General features: G+C 38.2%; 1 protein-coding gene across 1 annotated transcript; it reads left to right on the top strand.

The window, feature by feature from the left end:
- Positions 1 to 3,285: 3,285 nt before the first annotated feature.
- PRLR (prolactin receptor) lies at positions 3,286 to 24,611 on the top strand. Its single transcript, XM_009875067.1, has 13 exons — positions 3,286 to 3,353; positions 8,755 to 8,868; positions 9,850 to 9,982; positions 12,353 to 12,522; positions 13,331 to 13,497; positions 15,039 to 15,180; positions 16,585 to 16,717; positions 18,223 to 18,392; positions 19,634 to 19,803; positions 20,699 to 20,843; positions 21,668 to 21,767; positions 22,834 to 22,903; positions 23,556 to 24,611. Exons 2-13 carry the CDS (start codon positions 8,799 to 8,801, stop codon positions 24,576 to 24,578), a joined length of 2,493 nt encoding a protein of 830 aa, XP_009873369.1. The 5' UTR covers positions 3,286 to 3,353; positions 8,755 to 8,798; the 3' UTR covers positions 24,579 to 24,611.
- Positions 24,612 to 25,442: the final 831 nt, after the last annotated feature.

Genomic DNA, 25,442 nt, shown 5'->3' with positions numbered 1-25,442 from the left:
CCTCAAATTCACTCCAGAAACCTTTCAGGCTTTTCTCCATTACTGTTTTCCCTTAACTACTCTCAAAGTCCTGTTCCTCTGATTCCTGTAAAGTTAGTCAGTTTAGCCTCTCCACAATAAACTTCTTTACTACTTCTTTTATACTAGCATCCTCCCCCAGAAATGTCAAAAATAGCAAGACATTTCGTGCCATTGCATTGCTCATTTAAATTCTGTGTATAATGAAAGATTTATCAGAAATTTTTCACTGCAACATATTTTCATTGGAAAAAATATGTTGTAATAACCTGTCATTATTTCCCTAGATTACAGAAACTGTTCTACTGTAAAATTTCAAAATGAAATGCTTTACATTCATATTTGATGAAATTTGTTCATTCTGGAATTTTGAAAATCAGCATGCATTGATTTTGGTTGAAAAAGAATTTGACATTCTAGAATGACATTCTGAAGTGAATTTTCTAAAACTGATTCTTCTTAGGCATTCTCAAGATATTTTGAAAATATTTCATCATGAAGATAATCTTTAGTTTCAAATCAAAAGGAGGAGGAGGAGGCTGAGAGGAGACCTTATTGCCCTCTACAACTACCTAAAAGGAGGCTGTAGTGAGGCTGGTGCTGGGCTCTTCTCTCTAATTAATACTGACAGGACAAGGGGAAATGGCCTCAAGTTGCATCAGGGTAAGTTTAGATTGGATATTTGGAGGAAGTTCTTTACTGAACGAGTGGTGAGGCACTGGAACAGGCTGCCCAGGGAGGTGGTGGAGTCATCAACCCTGGAGGTGTTTAAAAAAAAAGTAGATCTAGCACTTGAGGCTGTGGTGTAGTGGTTAGGTATGCTGGGATGAAGGTTGGACTGGATGATCTTCAGAGGTCCCTTCCAACCCCTAACATTCTGTGATTCTGTGAAAATATTGAAGCTTTGACCTGCTTGTTACATCCCTTTCTTCCATTCTGTATTATTAATTGGTTATTTACAATTTCAGTTATTAAGAGCAGAAACTCTTCTTTGTACAGTACCTAATAGAGTGAGATTCTATTATTTTTTCTCAAAACTATCATAATATGATTTGAATAGTGATTATTTGATGTAGAAATACTTGGGTGAGAGTCCTTGTCCTGGTTAATGCAGGGGGTAAGACCAATTCCGTTATGAAGCTCTCCAGTTGCTGATATGAACAAGCCAGTGCTTATGGCGCTACGGTAGCTTTGGTAAAAAAAGATGTTCCATGTCAGTCATGTTATGTAGGGTTACATCATCAGTTCATGATACCACTTCCTGATGAAAGCAGTCAGGAATACAGAATAAAATCTGCTCATAGGATAGAACTGTATGTCTTGATGTAGTACAAAGTAGTAGAAATCAGAAAAAGTAGACGAAGGTTTATTTTTATTTAGTGATCATAACCATACTTTTTCTGCTAGAAATAGGCTTCCTTTAAAATGTGCATAAGATTGCGTAATTTTAAAAATATCTCTGTGAAGTGATCTAGATCTACAAGGTAGCTTGTATTTTGGCAGAATTCTTCTATTCAGCCAATCTTGAGTCAGAGTGTTCCCAGCATGCACATAGGCAACCAGAATTCCATCCTCCGTAAAACAGGGAGCATTTATTGACCTCCATCTTTAAAGTACATTTCACCTTAAGTCATGCTTGAATAACTTCACTGCAAACATTATTTCTGCCATATTCAGTTGCATGTTATCTATGACATTTTATATATGCCCATAAAAAAGAAACCATTCATCATCCTCAATTAAATCTGATCCTTTGTAATGGCATAATGTCTAGCTGCCAAATAATTTCATAGGTTTTTTTATTGTTCTCATTAGCTTTACTGAAATGGAGCCAAACAAAAGAATACCCTGGTGACTGAGTAATACAGCTTCCCATCTGGTCTCCAGGTGATACAGACCATTCCTGATGTTAGTTGTAAAAATATTCTACTTTGTTTTGAATTTTTTAAGGAGATATGATTTTGTAGAAATGTCCTAGTTTGAGCTAAACAGAACCAATTCTGTTCAGTGACATTACTGTATCACAGATAGGATGATGAAGTTACTAATTTCAAAGCTAGTAATTAAAGGTATAAATATTTTTTCTTGCTCTGGCAGATAATTGGCCCATTGAAGACTCGTCTAAATTGTTTCTAAATTATTTCTCACAGCATAGCATATTCAGACGCGATGACAAAGAATTGTTAGTAAAACATAGTGGCCTTTCTTGGCAAAAGGTTTAATTTCAGTCTGTTAGAGCTGAAATCAACTAATTCAACTAATATATTGACTTGGAGTGTCAGTATCTGAATCTGTCAGTATCTGAGGGGTGTGCGGGGTGGTGGCTGACACCCAGGCAGGCTGTGCTGCCATCCGACGAGATCTGGATGGGCTGGAGAGCTGAGTGAAGGGGAATCTCATGAATTGCAGTAAGGACAAGTGTAGAGTCCTGCATCTGGGGAGGAATGACGCCAGGCACCAGTACAGATTAGGGGATGTCCTGCTGGAAAACAGCCCCGTGGAGAAAGACCTTGGAGTCCGAGTGGACAGTGAGTTGTCCTTGGGACAGCAATGTGCCCTTGTGGCCAAGAGGGCCAATGGGATCCTGGGGTGCATTAAGAAAAGTGTGTCCAGCAGGTCTAGGGAGATTCTCCTCCCTCTCTACTCTGCCCTAGTGAGACCGTACTTGGAATACTGAGTCCAGTTTTGGGCTCTGCAGTTCAAGAAAGACAGGGACCTACTGGAGAGATTCCAGCAGAGAGCTCTGAGGACGATCAAGGGACTTGAACATCTCTCCTATGAAGAGAGACCGAGAGAACTGGGGCTGTTTAGCCTTGAAAAGGAGATGGCTGAGAGAGGACCTTATTAATGTGTAAAAATATCTGAGGGGTGGGTGTCAAGAGGAAGGAGACAATCTCTTCTCAGTGGTGCCCAGCAATAGAACAAGAAATAATGGGTTTAAGTTAGAACATAGGAAGTTCCAGCTCAACACGAGGAGAAACTTCTTTCCTGTGAGGGTGCCAGAGCCCTGGCACAGGCTGCCCAGAGAGGGTGTGGAGTCTTCTTCTCTGGAGACTTTCAAGACCTGCCTGGACGCGTTCCTGTGTGGCTGCCCTGGGTGATCCTGCTCTGGCAGGGGGGTTGGACTAGATGATCTCTAGGCGTGCCATCAACCCCGAACACTATATGATTCTATGATTTTTTTTTTTTTTGCTGTTTCTGTTTTACAAATAAAGTGGTGATACTTCCACGAATACATGAATCCTGGGTTTTTTTCCTTCTTGCAGATTATCAAGTGATTGGACATTCATGAAAGAGAGGAACAAAAATCTTTCTCACACAAATGAATCTATTAGGTAAGAAACTAGACTTTATGTTTCATGACTATGCTGTATATAAATAATATTTTTAATTATTATAACAATGACTGTGGAGTTGGGCTTGGTAGTTGGTGGATAATTAACTTCCATCATATTTCAAGTTTCAATGTAAATTCTAACTTTCAAACTCAAATTTTTCTCTTTACAACTTATGTTGTTCTTCTCTGTACAGACAGAAGTACAAAAGACTGCTGTAAAAATAACAATCCTCAAATTATGGTTAATCATAGAGATTACCAGGGAAGAAAATGGAATATTCAGGAGCTGTGAGACTGGTAGAGGAAGATTGTTCTTGTAAGCTAAATGATGTGTTATTGGGAAAACAAAGGCAGTAGAGGTGGTATTCAGAAAATAACAGGAAAAAAAACCCAAAACAAAACAAAAACACACACATGAAAACCTACCAGAAAAGTATTAGTTCTTAGCCTTTTTTACGTTTCTAATATGAGTCTGAACAAAGTACTTGATCATTCTCTGTCTTGCTTCCCCATCTGTAAAGTAGGGATAATGGTGCTTTCTTCTTGTCTTTCTTTTCTTGTTGGTTTAGTTGTTGAGAGTTTTAAAAAGAGTTTCAGATTCACTGCTATAAAATCAATAGGATTTAAGTGCATAAATACTTTGATGGAGAAGTAAGTGTCTAAACTACTTTCAAGAATCTGGTGTTTCATGAATTTTCTTTTTTTAAAAAATGACTTAAGTCTTTCAGACTGATGAGGTCCATGGGTGAGAGAAGTTGTTCCATTCATCATCACCTGTTGACTGCTAAGGAAGGACTACAAAGGTTCATTAGAAGAAGGTTTATTTAAGAGAGAATTTAGGAAAAATATATTAAAACCCGTATATAGGCTTTTCAGGGGAAATCTAAAAGAACTTGTAGATGCTTCCAGTCTATGCAATACAGAAATAGGAAGTACTTGGTCCCAAGAAATTAACTGGATGTCTAGGTTCCCTTACACAGTCAACAGCAGGAACTAAGCATCCTCACGAAGCACTCCACAAAACCTAAGTGCTAAAAGTAGCCACCCGGAATCAGTCACGACACATTCAGATCAAAGACATGTCTGAATTCGCTGTCTTCCCTGGAGCCTGTACATCCACATGAAGACTGTACAGGGTGCCTGAGGCATTCAGAATTTGGAGACTTCCAATTAGGGCTTGTTCAGAAAGAGAAGGCAGAGCTGTGCACACCGCACATCCACAGCTTTTAATTTGCAGTATAATCACAACTGTGACTGTCATTCAGAAACACATCTAGTGACAGCAAAGGCCAGGTCTCAGCTGGTGATATGTATTAGTGTTGGCATTTGAGAACTCATCATGGGAAGGCAGACTCATGCAATGTTCACAGTAGAGTGGAATGTATGGGCAGTAGGATTCTGGATGGCCTAAAAGACTCACATTCTTGCTTTATTCTGTTCTTTATTTGTACTTAGTTTCATACAGCTGTAGTTCAGCCTTTCAAATGGTAATGAACTGCAGTGAACTGCAGTGTTTTGAGACTCCTTAAATTGCCTTCCCCCAGGCCTGAAGGATGAACATTGTTTGTCGTCATAACTAGTGGGAATGTGAATCTTGTTCAGTGTAGATTGGTAAAGTACTTCTGGCTTTAGATTTCTTTAGCAGCAAAAGCAAAGCCTGTGATGGACATAATGTCATTGCCAGTGAATGCTATATGCAGTTGTTTCTCTTCCTGCAAGCCTGAAAACATTGCACATAGAAAATTTTTCCATCTGTACAGAACTCAGTAAAGACTTCTTTGTCAATGTCAAGAAATTTATCCTTCAGCATAACCAAGAAAGAGAGAGAAAAGAATATAAGAACTAGAACTCGATTAGGACAAGTATATTTTTCTCTCAACCCTGTTCCACGGCACTTGATTTCAGTATTGGTATTTAACTTTCAGCTTATAACAGATGAGAATATCTAGGCAAACTATATGGGATTTTTGTGTTTGAAGACTATTCCAGTAGCACTGTAAGCACAGTTCAAATCTGCAATTTTATAATATTATTAATTGATGAGTAAGGTTATTTTACAGGAATATCTAGCACTTCTGTGCTAGATTCTGAAACCCCAGTAATCATCTCCATTTCCATCAGGGCACACTGGGGTGCAAGGTGCAGCTGTTAAATACTATGTGACAGCTGTCTTTAGAGGGAGAAATTCAACTATAATATCAGAATGCAATAACTTTGTTGGAACTAAATCAAAACCTTCAAAAAAAGAGGCATATGACCTTTTAATTATCAGTTACTCAACCCTTGTTTTAGCATGACATTCTGGCAAATCAATGTCCACTGTGTTCCTTATAAAAGAATGCATTCAGTCCTAAAAGTGAGGCATTCCCTTGCAGCATCATCAAAAGTGGTAGTTAGCCTTTAATGAAAACATTTTCAATTCATAGATGGAGGAGACACACTTTTGACATAGCTGTGACAAAGTGGGCATTATTTTTTCTATTAAAGCAAGTATTTTTAAAAAGGACATCTCTCCAGAAACCTTGTAAATGATACTTGAACCACAAATACCAGATACCAGGCAACCGTGGAAACGTAGGCACTGGAATAAATGGGATAGGGTTAATATGCCTGGAGCTCTTCTGCTGCTGACATTCCTTCAGAAAGCAATAAAAGTATCCGAACAAAACTTCTCTAAGATGCTTTTAAGCATGATTTTAAAATAAACAGATGTTCCAATAATTCTTTAATAGAAAATATTTTGAAAGCATTAAATCCTGAATGTAAAACAGGACATCCAGCCATCTCATACTTCTGCACAGTTTTCTAACTTCTAATAACTATTTAACTTGAATTGAAACACTGGCCTGGAAAGTGTATATTGGATCACAAAATCCAGTCCTATCACAAACAGCCATGTCGTATATATTTTATAACAGATGAGAATACCTAGGAAAACTATATGGGATTTTTGTGAAGACTATTCCAGAAACTCACCACTGTGAAGGTAAACATTTTTTCTCTAATTTTTTGAGCTAATTATGGCCATCTAGCATTTGCTAGAGTTTACACATTCTTATTTTCCCTCTTTTGATGCTAATCTCCTGCTATGTTTATAGACGACCATCCTCGCACAGAGTAAAAAGCCGATTTTTTAAATCACCATCATGAGAAAGACCTTATGTCCACTGCTGATCTTTGTAGCTGTGTGTTCCTAAATAGGTTAACTTGAGGGTTTTTTCCCAAGTATAGGTGACTAGAATTGCACGTAGAGTTTAATCTGTGGCACTAATAGGTCCATATTCCTCCCCTGTATCTCTCTTGTTCTTTTTCACAGCCACATTAGAGAAGCGGTTTGCGATCATTTCATTTTTACAAAACAAAAGCTCCCAAGGAAAAATACTTGTTTTAAAATGCATTGCTTTCATCCTGTTTTTATTAATTTCATTCTTAGGGTCTTCAGTTTCCTTGCCGAGTGTTCTAATACATCTCTTTCCTGATTATGCCTCTCTCTTTTGTTGCCTCTCTCGTGTTGACAGATTTCATTCTTTTACTCACTGTAATCAGTTTCTTCATTCGTCAGCTCTTCACACAGAAGAGATATGTCTGTAAAAGTAGAAGAAAAATAATCATAGTACCGGTTCCCCATAGGGAAGCACAGTATAAGCCTCAGTTTGAAAGTGCTGTATTTTGCAAATGTTCCAATTATTTTTAGAAACAATAAAGTATCTTAAGTGGTGTGGTATTATGCACATGAAATATGTTTATAGAATTTTATAGTTCATTATTTTACCTTCACTTGAGAAAAACGTGCATTGTTCTTGCATGAGCTCAATGGTGTGTATTCTGCATGAGAGAACACCAAGTTTTCAGCTCATTTCTGAAGTTCAACACTAATGTTTGTGCCTGCCATTTGTTTACAGTCATAAAATTTGCATGCACTTAGACAAAACTGGAATTTATATTTAAATGGTTTGCTCTGCACTGACTGTATATGTGCAGATTGGTGTAAGTGAGTTTAAAACTAACCGAGATGCGATTTTGCACACAGTAGCTCAGTTATGTGAGCAAAATGTGCACGGGTATTCCAAAGTGGCATACAGGAACGTAGCCAAGTGCTGTTCTCCCCCACAATGTCCACAGTAGACATGTCTTAGACTCGGTTAACTGATACTTCATTTACCTTTGTGCTTGAAAAACATTTATACAGTGGTGGATTACAGTTTCTTGATATAGCAAATTAATTGCATAATGAAAATTGAGTCACTTAATAAACCACAAAGAATTCTTCCTCAGCAACGAGACAGCCGTTCCCATGCTGTGCAACACCGAATGGGTTTCAAGCATACAAATACTTGTCAGATGTTACTGGTAGGAGTGGAAAGTAAGGAGCTTCCTATTTAGATTGTAAAATGTTCTTTTTTAGTTTCAAAGAGTGAGACTGGCTACCGAGAACCTAATAGCTGATTCCAGTGACCAGGAAGGCATATTGGTGGGAGCAGCAGGAAGTTTGCCTTAAGTCCTTCTGTCTTTTTCTTCGGGCTAAACAAACAGGTTTGGCAGCAGCAGTAGGGTCTCCTGACCACCCCGAGCTGTAACCTGAATTCTGGGGACATCTAGTGGTGTCAGCCCACTGCAGGGACGGGGACTCCTCCGCTGGTGTCTTCCAAATTGCACCTTCTGTATTTCAGCCCAGTTCTGCAATACTACCTCTGGCCTTCACAGGCTGAAGAAAGAGGGGTAGTTGCATCCCATCTGGCATTGTCATCAGCTAAATTGTGAAGCTATACTACTTTTTCCTTGGTTTCTTTTCTCTGTTCTCGGCATTTCCACTTCATTGTAAAATCAAATGCAGTAAAACCCAGTTGAACACACAGGAAGAGCACCATTCTTCAGCTCAGGTGATCCTGAATGCAACAATGACAGTTCCCAGTACTCAGAAGTCATGAAACTGGCTCAAACCCGATAAACTTCTAAATAAATTTTGGATATTTTCTCTTTGCCTTCTGTTTTCAGGACATTCCGAGTTTGAATACGTTGAGCTCTTCTTTGCGTCAACGGGGATAAAAGTATTTTTTCTTACTAAAAGGCTTATTTCTCAGGTAAATTAATGAGTCTAAAAGTTTGAGGTTTAAGACAACAACCTCTGCCCCCAAGTTGTCAAATAAATATGCAAGATGTTAATATTGTGGAATTGTAATCCTAGCACTGCTAGCCATTCAAAGAGCTTCAGGAAGGCCTGCTTACTCTGTCATTCAGGTTTTCTGCTTCTGAAGTGGAACTGTAGGTGTTGGTGCACGTTTTTGAGAAATAACAAGAATCAACTAGCTGCAATGCAAAAAGGACTTTGATCAAGCCAAGTGATCCATATAACGTGTTAAGCACTGTTACTGATTATTGCATGATGGTGTATTTTTCAGTGAGCCCTTGATCTGATATTTCCTCTTGAGGAGAATTTGACATCATGAAGCAGAAACTGACATCATCAGTTCAAATTATTTTGCTCCTTGCTCTGACAGTAGCGAGTCCGACTGGTAAGCACAATGCTTTCTGAAAGGCTTCTTCTTCCTTAAAACAGTTTCTTTAGAAGAGTCTGAGGCTTTACCCAGTCTATGCTGACAACCGCTGGAGCCTGTACATACTTAAATTACTTTCTTCTAAAGTTTTATATGGAGATTTTGAAAATGGCTTGAGTACCCTTTTGTTTTTATAGTATTAATTTAATGATTATGAGACTGCAATCCTGTAAGGCACTCACTCCATCCTTATATTCACTCCATCTTTCCACCTTCTTGAGAATACTAACACTATTAGAGATAATGGTATGGAGCTTTAATGAAATAAAAGTAAGCCCAGGCTAAAAAGCCACATGCTTTTCACGTCAAAACGCGTGCAAATTTATGCTCTATGTTCTTGGTACAAGTTAATGACAAGTAGTCTTAACATGAAATATTCTTAAATGTATTGGGATTATTAGGGAATATTCAAATAATTAATTAATACATTCATGTTGCTAATACACAAAATACGCCGTTGAGCCCATTGATTCCTTCTTTTTATTACTTGTCTTATCTATAATTTACTCCAAGGATGTGCAAATAGTGGAATTTTGGTTCTGTTGTAAAGTTGAAGGTGAAATTTAATTTTAAGATGACCTGAAGATAAAAATGTTGGATATTTTATTAAAATAACAAGAGGTCACATGTTTACTTCCATCTCTAATTTAGCCTGGAAATAATTGCATACTTCTTAAGTGTAGGTAAAAATTAAATTTTCATTTGAAAAAAGAGAAGTGAAATAATTTTAATAGTTATTTTAGATGTTTGAGGTAAAATATATTTACTTCTCTCTTACCCTTTTTCCAGGCTGATCTTTATGCCAAAGGCAGCCCATAGTTTCTAATACTTTTATTGTTCTTAAAAAACCCATTCCTTGCTGAATTTAGTGTTCAACAATAACAACAAAAAATATTGTCCAGCTCTAATATAACAAGCTGAATTTCTGCACTTCCATAGGTCAATCATACCCTGGAAAACCTAAGATAATCAGATGTCGTTCTGTAGAAAAGGAAACCTTTTCTTGTTGGTGGAAGCCAGGCTCAGATGGAGGACTTCCTACAAACTACACCCTGTTCTACAGCAAGGACAGGTAACAAGTGGTGCATTATATGTTCTGTCAGTGATCAAGTGATGATTATAAGAGAATGAGGGATGGATAAAATTAATTTATAAAGATGTTTTTATGAATCCATGTTAAACCTCAGACAACCAACACGAGGTATAAGAGATGAATGACATTCCCATCTTGGAGAAAAAACATGACTACTACAAGTCTCAAACCTTCAGCCTTTCCTTCTGAAACCTGCCCCATCTGAAACTCACCTGACCTCTTGGCCTGTTCTCCCTAGTGGAGAGTGATAGGACGAGGGGAAATGGATTTAAATTGCACCAGGGGAGGTTCAAGTTGGATATTAAGAAGAACTTCTATACTGAAAGGGTTGTCAGCCACTGGAACAGGCTGCCCTGGAGGTGTTTAAGAGATGGGTGGATGTTGCGTTGGGGGGAATCATTTAGTAGGTTCTTGGGGATGGGACAAAGGCTGGACTCGATGATCTTCTAGGTCTCTTCCAGCTGATATGATTCTATGATTCTATGACATCCTGGGAAAGATTTAGGTTGTCCATTGTACTAGAAGGCGCACAGCTTTTAGCAGAATGGTGTGCTTCTCTGAGGAGGGGCATCTTGGGACTGTGAAGGCTGTCCAGGGACACCATCCAGGGCCCATCCCACTACCTCAGCCAGGGAGCAGAGCAGGCTGGAGGCAACTCAGCCCTGGGCATTTGGCGCCTCGTTGGGGACAGGGGTAGGCCGAGGCCAGGCTGTCCCCACGGTTTGGCGCTGGCCAGGGGGTTCCCGTGGCTGAGAAGGTTGGGGCTCTGGGGAGCTGGAGACCAACCCTGCTTTGGCAGGCTGAAGTTGGGGACCTGAGATCCCGGCAGTGTGTGGGGAGGCCCCGGGGAGGCTGTGGAGGGGCTGGTGGTGCCCTCGGTACCCTGCTGAGGAGCTTGTTAGTTACCAGGCACAGCAGAACGCAGTCTGGAGAAAATCTATAGAGAGTCCTCACTTCCTCTTGCAGATTTGTAGCCCACCTCATAGTTCCCCAAAATGGAGTAAAACCAGATGTGGTTGTTGCATCTTGAAAGCTACTGGTTTGGTAAAGTCTGTGACTCTCTCATCCTGTTTAAAAATAAAAAGTGTATATGCTGAGCAACTTTGGTTAACCTCTGCTTCTTTGTATAACTGCTCCTTCTTCCTGAAAACAAGAGCTCTCAGGACAGGGCCAAGTAAGCAGGGACGTTCAGAAATAAAATGTCTTTGAATAAATCCTTTCAGGTTGAGAACACATAAGGTGAAGTCTCAGACCTTCCTGCTTCAGTTAAATAAACTCCAAATAATTTGGTATTAATCGATAAGGAAAGACGCAGTCTTTAATGAAGTTACCACACTCAACAAGTTTATTTAAGTCCACATGTTTCAATCTGCATCAAAATGGAAGCTTTAGTGAGCGTTTTGTCATACCTATCACAGCCCAGAACAGTCCTGATTAGGGTGGATAGGAATCATAGAATGAAGTGGCCATAAAGAAGGTCTAGTTCCAGCCTATGCTTATCCATTTCATTAAATCTGCTGAATACAAGGCACTGCCAAACACTCCAGATCTGGCCTTCCTCAGCTCGTTGCCTCTCTGGTACAGTTTCCTTATTCCCATCTTTTCTTTGTGAACTGGGACAAAAATGCCTGGAAACTAAGACCTCGTTATTAGCAGTGCACTGAGCATAACAGTGGGACTGTTATGTTTATCCTTGAACCATCTCGGCTGGTGCTTTTGGTTTGTGCAGTTCTTCACACCTGGGTAATGTTCTGAGTAAATCACCCAGTACAGCTTTACCTGAGTACAAAACAATCCCTCTCCTAAAAAACCCAAAGACTCATATAAAGGTAATAGGTAAGAGATCATGAATTATGAATTATTATTTTTTTGGTAGAGACAGTTGTGATGAAGATCATGTTAAAAAGCAAATAAAGTAACATATTGCTGGAAACAAGATAATTAATAAGACAGTCATTTGCCATAGGATCCATCAGGTTACTTTCCATGGGAAATACGTAAAGAATATATTTAGCAACTTTTCTTCTTTAGAGTGAATGTGTTAAATATGCCTTATAACTTCCTTTTCAACATTTTTTAAAACTGCCTTGTGCTGTCCCTCAAAAACTTCTCTTTTCTTTTTCTTTTCTTTTGTCAAGATATTCCTATATATAAAAATGGGATAAAAGCATTCATCCTCAGGAACTGCAGTAAAAGTAACAATGACGTATTTATGGTAATAGCATCTTATACTCAGCAAAATCTTTCCCAGAGGTGGGATTATTTATAGGTTTAAAGTTAAACATTTCAAATTACTAGAATACTACCTGTTTTGCTTCTCTTTAGACTTTTCTAATCATTTTATTTCAGTGAAGAAAAAATCTACGAATGTCCAGACTACAGAACGTCAGGTCCCAATTCCTGCTACTTTGATAAAAAACACACTAATGGCTGGACAACATATAATATCACTGTGATGGCAACAAATAAGATTGGAAGCAACATCTCAGATCCTCAGTATGTGGATGTGACCTCCATAGGTAAAAAGGGAAGAATGAAATGGAAAACAAACTAGTTGGAGATGTATGTGGTTTTTAATCCCAGAACAACATTGGTGAACCATTCGTTTCCTCATGATGTGAAACTTGCTATGGAGGAGTGTTTAACTACAGACGATCTAAAATTCGCATCTTTAATTTATGTGAAAACTGCATTTTACTTATAAAATAAGTAGCCACATATTTTTTATTGTCATTTGGACCTTAGATGAAAAACTGGCTCCAGTTTCTTGGTACGTCCAGTATTTCAGTTAGAATCAATGATGGTTTTGTACGTTCCTAGCAATGTGGATCGTAAAACTTTAAAATTAGGTTAAGCTACCCAAATTTTCCGAATGTAAACATTTTTCTCGCTGCTGGCGTTGCAGTCTTGGAAGGGTGAAAATAACTACCTAAGCATTCTATGGGCTTTTTGTGGTATTTCATATTCCTGACTCCATTCTGCTTTCTGCATGCACATAACCTAGACATTGTAATGATAAATGTACATAGTCTTTTTAGCTATGCATATGTGACATTTTAATTTTGCAAATGTGGCCTGATGAAATTCTGATTTGTGTTACCTCAGCTCAACAAATACAGAGTAAAGAATAAGATTTGCTGATACTGTGGTAAATCAGTAGCCAGCTAAACATTATTATGGAGAAAGGAAAAAAAGGCTATTGCACTCTTCCCTTGAAGAAGTGCTGAATTATCTTAAATTAATGTGTTGAAATACGAAGCATAAAGGAGGTGCCTTTTCTAGGAGAAAATTAAATCTTTAATTGCATTAAATTTTTCATTTATACAGTTCAGCCAGATGCTCCTGTGAACCTCTCCCTAGAAACAAAAACATCTGATAGTATAATGTACCTTTGGGCAAAATGGTCTCCACCTCCATTAGCTGATGTCAACTCCTATTCACATGTATATCACTATGAGCTACGACTAAAACCTGAGGAAAAGGCAGAGTGGGAGGTAATGGAAAAATGTATTTATTGCATAAATGTTCATTTCAGTGTGTTCTCTTCTCTGAATTTAACTGGTATTATAAAAATTTCAGTTTCTGTAAGGGTAGAAAAATAAATTAAAACCAAATCTGATTAAAGAAAGAAAAATATTGTATTGATCTTTAGAGCCAGTAAAATCCAAGGTATTTGCATAATTGTCCTAATATCATATACTAAAAAAAAAAGTATTTAGCCCACTAATACAATATTTAATTTTATTTTCTGTCAAGGAATCTGTTCAGTAGTGTCATAGTAAGAGAATGATGAGTTCATATAGTTTAAACTAAATCAGGATCAAAGCAGTTTCTTGATTCATTAAGATGTAATTAACTGGCAATCAGTTAACAATGCAGTGAAAGTCAGCATCAGCAATACAAAAGATAAATCACAATACTAGGCACTTAAAAATGTTAACAGTCACCTACAGATTTACAAACACATTTCTGTAAGTAGTCCCAGAAAAATGCTATCTACAGAAATTCCCCTGCCCCAAGAAGGATAGGTTAAAAGCACACTCCCACCTGGGAGCACAGTCTCACTTGTTCACACCCACTCCTGCAGGGCACATGGTTCACTTAATGTGAACCCACATCCCTTCTTATGGTCCAGTAAGACACACATCAGTGAGAAAGCACCCACATGGTCACGCATGTACACCCAGGTGTGGGTTCCTGCCTGCTGCAGCCCACGCTGTCTGGAGTGCGGCTACTCACAGCATCAGAGTGAGAGACTGCCCTGTCTGGCCCAGGCAGGGGTCATGATGCTACCAGAGCAGCCTCTGGTAGCATCAAACTTTATCAAAAAAAGCAAATCCAGTCTTCCCCTGCTACTACCAATTTTCATGCTTCTTCAAACTGCTTTTCAAACCATCCCTTTGTATTTCAGATGTCTCTCAGTTATTCCCTAATTACTATTTAATTGTGCTCAGATTTCCGATCATCATCCTCTTCAACATGATCAGTTGAGGGCAACACTCCCCTGTGAAATTTTGGGGTGTCTTACTCAGACACACTATCTCCATTGATGTTCCCAGCATTGTCATTTTGCTAGGAATGGGCCACAGTACTACCACAGCTGAGATACCATCATAAAATATCATTCTTAGAGCCGCCGTCAGATGGTCTCAATGCTACCTAAATGGTAGAGGAGATTCAAAGGGCCTGAGGAGGGCACTTAATACAACACGCTAAAACTAGCCACTAAGAAGCATTACATAGAGGCCTTATCTGTGAGTTGGACTACCTATAGTGTTCCTTGAAATGTGGATCTCTTGGAGCACTAACTTAGATGAATTCTACAATTAAATATGTTCTTGAATATGATAATTTCAGTGTCACTGAAGTGAGTTCTTAAGTCATTACCTTTGCTTCTTTGTGATACACATATTACAAAATACCCACGTGAAAACCTTGCCTTTCAGAAGTCAGTGACACAAGCCTAGTCCTTTAAGGTTTATTTGTTAAAATGGCCCAATTCTTTGTTATTTTTCCAATCCATTTTCTTTTCCAGACAGTATCTGTTGGAGTGCAGACACACTATAAAGTGATTAAGCTACAAACTGGGATGACATATGTTGTTCAGGTCCGTTGCATGTTAGACCTTGGAGAATGGAGTGAGTGGAGTTCTGAAAAACGCATTCAGATCCCCAATGGTAAGTGGATGATTTCTGTTCTGTTAACTGTTTTTAAATTCTAGCCAATTCAGTGTTCTGAAAGGTGCCTAAATGGCAGCCCTGAAAACACAGTTCCTCCTACAGATGCTTCGTAGTGCTTGAGGAACAGCTTAGCGCATTTGTGGGTAATTGCATATTTAGTCTTGATGATGCACTCAGGATCCTCTGCTGAAACTGGCTATGACAAACAGGCTGGGATTCGCTAGTCATTTCTGATACAGGCATGCCTAAATAATTTATTGTTCCTGTCCCTCCATTTAAAAATCATATAGCTATAGATAACCAAGCAGTGGTACTTGCATAAGAATCAATCATTTGTTCATTTGTAACTGGACAGAAGGCATTGCAATATCTAACATGGCATAACACTTGCTACTATCACATGGAAATAACTATCTGTGTTTTGTTGCATTTGAGTGAACATATTAAATATGCGTGGCACCATACCTTGTCAGATACTTTAGCTAGGTTGTGTCAAATCTTGTTCTTCTGTTGCTAATTGTGTTAATCATTATTTGACGTGGAGCCTTCTTAACTACTGTGAATAGAAAAATTGCTGAACTACTGTTAATAGAAAAATACTTCTTAAATGTCCCATTTTCAGATCTGTCTTAGGCAATTAGAAATGTGGGAAATCAATGTCACTACTCTAAATAGTAGAAAATATATATTATTGATGTAATAGGACCATATTTTGCCACAAATACAAAGCTACAAGAGTTTCAATCCCATCAGGGTTTTGACAGCATCATCTTATTCAAAATTTAAGCATTTTCGTCTGCCCTGCTTTAAGTGTTTTGCTTGAGTCTATAAAAACATCATCAGGAATCCAAATAATTATAAATTGCTCGGCAGCAATCAGCTAAGCAGCCTGAGTACTGAGTATAACGTCACTTCGCAAGCAAATATGAGAGCTGCTTCTTTTTGTCTTTGGAGTCAGTTCAGTACAGGTGTTTCAGAAGAGAATTCCTGGGAAGGACATAAACAAACGGGCAAATAAGTTTTTCATTTTTTTTCCTGTAAAAGCCAAAACAAGTGACAGTCAGAAGCACCCTAGAACATATTTTAAAAGAAAAAAATGGTTTACATAGAAAGTAGATTGGATAGCAGAGTGTATTTTAAATCATTTTATAGAACCTCCTATGACAGTATTTGAGCACCCTGTGTCAGATTTGAGGCTGGAGGAGAGCCACAGCCAGGGAAGCTGCTGCCCTAACCTCTGAACCGTCCTTCCTTTCCTAGGCTAATAGGAAGCAAAACTTTTTTCCTTGTAGAAAAAGGAAAAAAAAAGTATTTTCCTATGCTCTGCTTGACATCATTTTAATTCAGGATCGACCTAATACATTAACTATATTAATTAGTTAATTTCTTTATCTCTTGCAGGGGAGTCACCTCCTGAAAAGCCTACAATAATAAAATGCCGTTCTCCAGAAAAGGAAACATTTACTTGTTGGTGGCAACCCGGCTCAGATGGAGGGCATCCTACCAACTACACATTGCTTTACAGCAAAGAAGGGTAAGAAGCTGTGTGTAATTAGTCAGTGTTTTATTGGAGGGACATGGAAAATCAGCGCCGATTGGTTTTGCATTTAGGAGATGTTGTTTCCCATAGCACATGGTTTTGTCCAAGTGGCATATTCTAAAATAGCACAAGCAGCAACGTATTCAAGGTTGAAATAGGATCTCTTTATGTCAGGGTTTCCAAATTTCTGTGAATTGTTCTGCATTGAAAAATAAACTGCCTTGAAAGTTGTCATGGCACAGCAACTGCATAATATTATGCAATACAAATGCACAGTCTGGTAGCTCTTCAGGCACACTGACAGAAATAAAGATTTCCAAAATGACCAGATATTAACATTCTCATCTTCTGATAATGTTTATTATACAAGTATTCATAGGCCATGAATACCTCCTGGCTTCTGCAGTTATCTCAGTCCTGCAACTTAGATCAAGTGCTACACATTCATTTTAAAGGATTTTGCATCCCGTGAACTGTTTCTGGTTCACCCAACCACTGCTCAGCCTTGCACTGACCTAACTGGATGCTGGAGAGCCAGGTCTTAGTGGAAAAGACAGATACTGGGCCAGCCAGCCAGTGTGACTGGCAGGGTGTGAGGTCCACATCCACAAATTTTTTTTTGTTATTGTGCATCTCAGAGGAACCTGGAAACAAATACGACATGTTCAACTTCCTCTCCTACTCCTGCGGCCTTGGGAATGGATTTGGTACAAGTTCCAAGTAGATTATTTTGAGGAACCAGTTATGAAAGACCAAAATAGATTCTGAAAGAATCGTAGAACCCTAGAATGGCGTAGGCTGGAAGGGACCTTAGAGATCATCTAGTCCAACCTCCCTATCAAGGGCAGGGACGCCTCTCAACTAGATCAGGCTACTCAAGGCTCTGTCCAACCTGGCCTTGAACACCTCCAGGGAGGGGGCAGCCACAACATCTCTGGGCAATTTATTCCAAAGTCTTGCCACCCTCGTACTGAAGAATTTCTTCCTAAAATCCAATCTAAATCTATTCTCCTTCAACTTAAACCCATGTCCCCTTGTCCTGTCAGTGGACGCTCTTGTAAAAAGTCCCTCCACAGCCTTCCTGTAAATTCAGAAAGCATCCTAATGTAATATACAGAACTCATGTAAGTGTGAAATGAACACTGGAAACAGTTTTTAATAGATTAGAATACTTCAGCGATCTAATGGCTCTCTGGAATCTGTAAGGGCTATGCAGTGGACAATGGCGTTCAGAAAAGAGCTGCACTCTAGTAGCCCGCTGCTGCATCTACAACAACCTAAATTCTTCAGGCTTTTTAGTCTCCATTGTTGGGGGAAAATGCTTACTATAGTCTCTGGAACTGTCCAATAAATCTTTAGTCTGAATGCAGTTTTCTGATTCTCTTCACACTGCCAGGCATGAAAAATCTTATCCAGCCCTAAATAATGCTGAACTACTAGTAATCAAAGTCAAATTTTTCAGTCCATGTAACCTAATCACTGTGAGTCTTTCATTTCAGAGAAGAACAAGTTTATGAATGTCCAGATTACAAAACTGCAGGCCCCAATTCGTGCTACTTCGATAAAAAGCACACATCTTTCTGGACCATATACAATATTACTGTGAGAGCAACTAATGAAATGGGAAGTAACATCTCTGATCCTCATTACGTGGATGTGACTTACATAGGTAAGAGAGAAAAAGTCTTTTCTGTGGAACCAAATAATTCAAAATTATGGGTTTTGACACACGAACTTTAATTCCAGCTCTTCTCACATATAGTATTATATCAAATTTAAAAATTTGTAAGAACAAATAAGATCTTTCCTGAGCTAAGAATAAATCAATACTTATCCCATTACTATTTTATTCTCAAAGGAAGCCTAAAAATGCTAAAAGCTTTAAAGCTGGATTTGGATAATCATTTATTGGTTTTCCATCTTTCTTTCAGTCAAGCCTTGAGAAACATCATCCAGCTACAACGTTTTTCTACCCCACTAGTAATGAAAATCAAAATGATATTTGAACTAATAATACTTAAATTTGTTTACCTAAAAGTAGTTTCCAGACCCGAGAAACTGAATTAGTTCTTTTTATAACATAAAATGATCATCTCTTCTCTCAGACTTTTTCCACAGAGTGATGTACAAAAGTATTCAGGTTTTTTTTCTATGGGAACAGAATATTATCACTGATAACCGTTTTGTTATCAAAGATCTGGCTGCCAGGAGTCTGGCAACTGGGAAGGAGCTGCTGGAGACAAGGCTTTACATTTTAGCTCCATGACCTGACTATTTACTTGCTGAAGCTCTGCATGAGACAGTGGGAAAATACATGTACGGTATGCAGAAGCTCTGCCTCTGAACTGAGGAAGCTGCAAGCCTGACTGTAGCAGAAATCTGCATTCCATTTTGGTTTATTTTTGAGGCATAGACAGGGCTTTAATAGACAAGTTTGCTTTATTTTTAAATATCCTGTATGCATGTTAGGATTATGCTGTTGTGTTTTCTGAATGTAAAAGATGAGAGGGGGCAGGTTTCATCATCTACATATGTGTTTTCAGTATTTCTATGTATAAATGCCAACTTTGATAACGTTACGTTAAAATACAGCTTTCATGAACCAGCATTAAAGCTGTTAGCTTTGAAACATCATTATGGAGAAAAGCAACAATAAATGGTAATGTAAGAAAAAATTGCTTCTGATCATAAATGATTAAGGCAAATCTCAGTACGGACTCAACATACTTAACAGTTCTTCAGTTTTTTCTTCAAATTCATAAATCTATGCCTACTTTATTAGGAAACTCCTGATTCCTGCATTCCAGCACCAGTTCTAAATTATTAGACAAAATGGGGGTAGCAACTCAGCAGTCACACCATTTTATATTTCTTCCTAGACAATTACTATTGGTTCCTTTATTTTTACAGTACAGCCAGATCCTCCTGTGAATGTAACTCTGGAGTTAAAAAAGCCAATAAACAGAAAACCGTATCTGGTCTTGACATGGTCTCCACCCCCACTGGCTGATGTCAGGTCTGGATGGCTTACCCTTGAATATGAGTTGCGATTAAAGCCTGAAGAAGGAGAGGAATGGGAGGTAAGGAAGTTGCAAGTTTTTTGCTAGGTGACATTTTCTGATCAATTAGATTTTCTCAGCCAGGTCCCATGCCTGAATGTAATGAAGCAGACACGCTGAATATTTCATAATTTTTCAAGAGTGCTGGTGTGATCTGTGATTTCCAACTGAGAATACTGGTAACTCAGGCACTGTTATGTAATAGCAGGTGATAAAGTAATTATTTTTAATTGTGGCCATTATATATTAATCATATGGGCATTATGGTTTAAATTGTTCATTCTCATTTAGTCAGATTTCTTTTGCGATAATTTGTTCCTGATCACAAGCATGTCCTAGGTAACAGAAAGCTCAGTGACATTATGTAAAATCACTTAAATTTGTACAAATAGCTATTAGGTGATAGTTGTCATGGCCACATAATAATAGTTTTGTATAGGCAGGATCTGCCACTCGGATAACTGGGCAGCAAAATGAAGACTCCATCTATTGGTATTTGGCTGCATCTCTTTCTTGTGTGCTGCAACACCTCCCAGCCACCTCTGTATCTCCTCCTTGCACTTTTTTCCCCCATCTCTGTTTCTTGTCTCCTTCTCCTCCTCTCACCATTCCAGTTCCCACCATTACCACAGCTCCTACCTATCTGTCATATGCTTATGATGGATTTTTGTAGTATTTCAATTTTCACAGTATGCCAAAACCAGATCTCATTGCTGCTGAATTATGTTAGAAGGCTGAACTACAGGAATAAAATGAATGCACTGTTATTCCATGCCTGCGTAACAACTGTTAGGAAGCTAACCAGATTCATTCTATATTCCCAACTTGGTTATCAAGACTTATACCTAGCTGTGAGTTTCATAGAAAAATGTCTCAATTATATATGCATTTTATGATTTTTTTATTTCATGTCTAGACTATTTTTGTTGGACAGCAAACACAATATAAAATGTTTAGTTTAAATCCTGGAAAGAAGTACATTGTACAGATTCACTGCAAGCCAGACCACCATGGATCATGGAGTGAATGGAGCTCAGAAAAATATATTCAGATCCCTACTGGTGAGTGGCCAGACAGCCCTTCAGTAACTGCTATTACACTGAAGTTCATGTAGGAGTTTTGTTAGCTGCTTGTGACAGCTGTGCAGATTGACATCCCATAGTTCCCTGAGGATCAGAAAGAACATCATTGCTAAGGCAACTGAATCCTCAGTGTCCCTGCACCATACCCAGTTAGCTTTCCCCTTCATTACTTTTTGGAGTTAAGAAGGTGAATCAATTTATTTCCTTATTTAAAGTATGTCCTTTCTGTTTATTGCCTCATTTATTCTCATGATCGTAGTTTTTAATTAAAAGGAATTCCAGTAACTCTATTAAAACTGCTACATAGGCAATGAAGAGGGACCACCTTCAGACAGAAACAGTTCTTCATTACTCTTTATCTGGAATGAATTGGAAATTAATATCTCAATGTAAAAAGTGTCATGCTACAATAGAAATCCTTAAAAATATCTAGACTTAGGTGATCTAATCCACCATGTAGTTAATAGTATGATATGTATTTGATAGTGATATTGCTACTGTATTGGCATAATTGGATTTTAAGCCAATTGCTATAACTAGCTGTGACAATATTTTTCTCTTCAAACATTTTTTGTATAATTTTTCAAGAATTTACTGCACAATGCCACTAAGAAAAAGTATATTAATTATCAGATATTACAGTAATTGTTGAGATCATCTATTCTGGTAGAGGCCTCTGGATTCAATATAAAATTTGGTAGTTTAGGCCAATTTTTAAAATAAAAGTAGTTTGAGACTTTATTTGCATGCTGACTATGCATATGTTAAATGTGTGTCCTTAAATAATTCTATTTATTTCCTAGACTTTAGAGTAAAAGATATGGTTGTGTGGATCATCGTTGGTGTCTTGTCATCTCTTATATGTTTAATCATGAGCTGGACAATGGTTTTGAAAGGCTACAGGTAAGTCAGCAATTTCACAATTGTGTGGAGCTCAAAATCTCAAAGAACTTTACAAAACTAGATTCCACCATTTGATTCAATTTCCTGTAGGCTTTGTGTTCTCTTATAAATTGTAAGTTACAGGTATCTGACTTTAAATTCACAACTGATAAAGAGGTATTTTGTTCTTTAGAGAAACCAGGCTAAATTCTCAGTTGGTAAAGACATGTCTCTATTAGATCTGACCATCTTGGTTAGCCATAGAAGTATTCAGCAAACATCATTGGGAGTATCCCTGCTCCTCTAGAAGACATGCCTTTTGATTTTCCCTAATTTCCTAAAGCAAATAAGGTTGTTATGAGGTTGTCCACCTGTCTCAATTCCCCAAATAATTATTAGAACACTGGATAATTTCAATAAAATCTGAAAGATAAGGATGTCACAAAGATTATCAGTTTTATACAAGCCTTGCAAAAAATACTGGCTGAGGAGAAGAAATAAATAAAAACTATTGATAGAAAAGCCATTATAAGTAATTAATCGTAAATCATGTTAGGGGGCCGGTTAGCTCAGTCAGCTGAGCGTAGCACTATCAATGCTATGGTCGCAGGTTCGATTCCCGTTCGGTCCCCATGTGTTGCCTGATCAGGGAGGCTGGATTAAAATGATCTCTAAGGTCCCTTTCAGGTTAGGCCATTCTATGATTCTGTGATTTACTAGTCAGCTGACAGTCAAGTATGTGCATGTGGGCTCACTAGTCCTGAACTGTGCCCCATATAGCTGTTTCTTCGCCAGTGATTAAGTTATAGTGATATTTGAGTACTGAAGGTTAAGGGACAAAGGACAATAAAAGGACATTATCAGTGTTACTTTTCTAGTTGAATAACATTTGTACCTTTCTCTTTCTATAAATATATCCAAGGGTAACTTATGAACTGTAGCTGGATTTGTAAATTACCAGTCCAACAGAGAGGTATTAGATACGGCAGAAGTGTTTAAAATGTGAGTCACACCTTGAGGAAATGGGAAAACAAATAGAGAGATAGGCCCCATACTTACACCTTATGTGTTTGTTCTGTATTTTCAGAATGATAGCCTTCATCCTACCACCAGTTCCGGGACCGAAGATAAAAGGCATAGATACACATCTGTTAGAGGTGAGCACCACAAATAACAACAAAAGAATTCACCAATACTTACTTTTCCAAGTTAAGTACTACCAAACACCCTAATACCATAATTACCATAATAAAATAGAAACCAGCTTCAATTAAATTAGTCCGTGTTAAAAATAAGTGACACTGTCCCACTGATCATGTGGAGGGTATGCATGAGACAAGAGTTTTGCCTTGCACTAGTAGTAGCAAGGCGTTTGACAGCAGGGTTTGTGACCACAGCTGTTCCCTGGGACATCACAAGAGCCAGTGCCTGTGTGATCTTCCTGGTAGTTCTTAATGGAAGTTGCTCTCCACAGTCTCTTGCCATGCTGAGGAGACAAGATGTGACTTCTCTATCATTCTCCTCCATTTCCTTCTTGTTTAACCCATGAGACCCCTACCTGCCAAAAGTTTTCTCGTCCTCCCACTTTAGAAACACGGATTCTGGGATTGTCTCCCTACTGAGGGAACTGAAGAAATTTTCTTCTGTTCTTCCACTGTTTTCTGCAGCAGTAGAAATCCAGTTTAGGCCTAGTGATACAGCTATTAAAAGTATTTGTATGTCAAATATGTAGGCAGTTCACAATTGTTCTAGTCAGATAAACCCTAAGGTTAACAGTAAAAAAATATATCTTATTTATTATGTCCTTAGAGAGGAAAATCTGAAGAATTATTGAGTGCTCTTGGTTGCCATGGTTTCCCCCCAACATCAGACTGTGAGGAACTACTAATAGAGTATCTGGAGGTAGAGGACAGTGAGGATCAGCAACTCATGCCAAGCCATAACAATGGTCATCCCGATAAAAATGCAAAAATAATACCCAAGGAAACAGACAGTGACTCGGGCCGAGGGAGCTGTGATAGCCCTTCTCTGCTTTCTGAGAAGTGCAGGGAGTCCCGTGCCCTTCCATCAACACTTCGAACACAAGACATAAGAGATATTCAAGACAAGAAAGGAGAAAAAATGAGCTGGCAAACTCAGTGTATGGCCTCAGAACAGAAAATACTCCTTTTAAACGAGAGTACAAAATCATCCACATGGCCTGCAGCTCAGTTACCTAATAATCAGCCTCCGCTGTTTGCCTACCACAGTACTGTAGATGCACATAAGATAGCACTGAGTACCACAAATGTGAATGTTGCACCAGTTTTGGTGGGAAGTGAAGAAAAGCATCAGTCGCAATATCCTATCACTGAAACTGTCCGTGACGACATGGAAAAGCAAAGGGAGATGGAGAATTTGCATTCTAAAACTGACCAAACCACAGTGCAGGTCAAACAAAACAGACCTGATGACAAGTCATCTTTTTTGAATCCTGAACTAATGGATTATGTAGAAGTTCACAAAGTCAGACAAGACAAGGAGCCCGCAGTTTTACTGAAACATAAAGAAAATAGTGGAAAGACCGAAAAATACACTGTTCCAGGAGCCAGCAAAGAATATACCAAGGTCTCAACAGTTGTGGACCATAATATTATAGTATTAATGCCAGATTCACACATCCAGCACACATCTGTGTCTCAAGAACCTGCAGTGGAAATGTCTCAGAACCTTCAGCAAGGTCAGGCTGAGAAAAGTATGAGCTACTGTCTGACAGTTCCAAGGGAATGCAAAAGAGAGACCAGTGGATCAGAGTACATGGACCCATCTTCCTTTATGCCCTCCTTTAAATAACTAGTAATGAGTACAGTACATATGTAGTAGTTATGTACACTAAAACATAACCACATAGCAAATAGTTCCTTTAAAAAGACCATTGTCCTATGTGTATTATATGGAGAATGAAATAAACTGTGGGTTGAGGACATAGTCATGGAAGTAAATGTTGGATCAATAGCATATGTTTCTGACACAGGGAAATGAGAAAATGGATATTATCTGACGTGAAAAATAATCTGTAAACTAATTATTCAGTGCTGCAGATCTTCTATTAGTTGATAAAGCCTGAGGGAATGAATACTGCAGATTCAACAAACGTGAAAATAGTTACAGATCTGTCAGTATACCCTAGTGATCTAGCAGTTCCTAAATCAGATAAATCACTGCACAACAGTATTCTGATCTACAATGTATTTTCTTCTGAATGCATTCTGACACTAGATTAAGCTTTCTTCATATTTTTTCAATCCTTAAAAAACAAAAGAGCTCTTATATGTGACAAATCATATATAAAAGGGAATATACTCAACAAATAACAGTAAAATAACAAATTCTTCTAAATATATTTTTGCTTTGTTTCAATGTGACAGAGTACTTTCCATCCCATTCATATATTAGTCCAATCAAACCAAACATAAAAAAAAAGCAGGAAAATATTTGATATACTGCCTTACTGTATATAATATACAATTCTACTTTAGTACGAGCCCATATGTTTAACAATGTATTTTTAAACGCTATTTTTCTATTACCAAAAGAAAGCAAAATAAAATATTTTTTAATTTCCCAATCCTATTTAGCTACTTAGCAATTTTTCTGTTTCCTTCTGCTGAGACAGCAGTAACAAGTAAAGGTACCATTTCTATACTTAGCATAAAA

The sequence above is a fragment of the Apaloderma vittatum genome, unplaced genomic scaffold (genome assembly GCF_000703405.1).
Source record: "Apaloderma vittatum isolate BGI_N311 unplaced genomic scaffold, ASM70340v1 scaffold5008, whole genome shotgun sequence".
NCBI classification, from domain to species: Eukaryota; Metazoa; Chordata; class Aves; order Trogoniformes; family Trogonidae; genus Apaloderma; species Apaloderma vittatum.
This window is presented reverse-complemented; position numbering and strand designations above follow the sequence as displayed.

Coding starts and splice junctions, on each gene's coding strand:
- PRLR (XM_009875067.1), top strand. CDS start 8,799: ATGAAGCAGAAACTGACATCATCAGTTCAAATTATTTTGCTCCTTGCT. Junction 13,498..15,038: donor AGGAAAAGGCAGAGTGGGAG/GTAATGGAAAAA, acceptor TTTCTTTTCCAG/ACAGTATCTGTTGGAGTGCA. Junction 22,904..23,555: donor TAGATACACATCTGTTAGAG/GTGAGCACCACA, acceptor TTATGTCCTTAG/AGAGGAAAATCTGAAGAATT.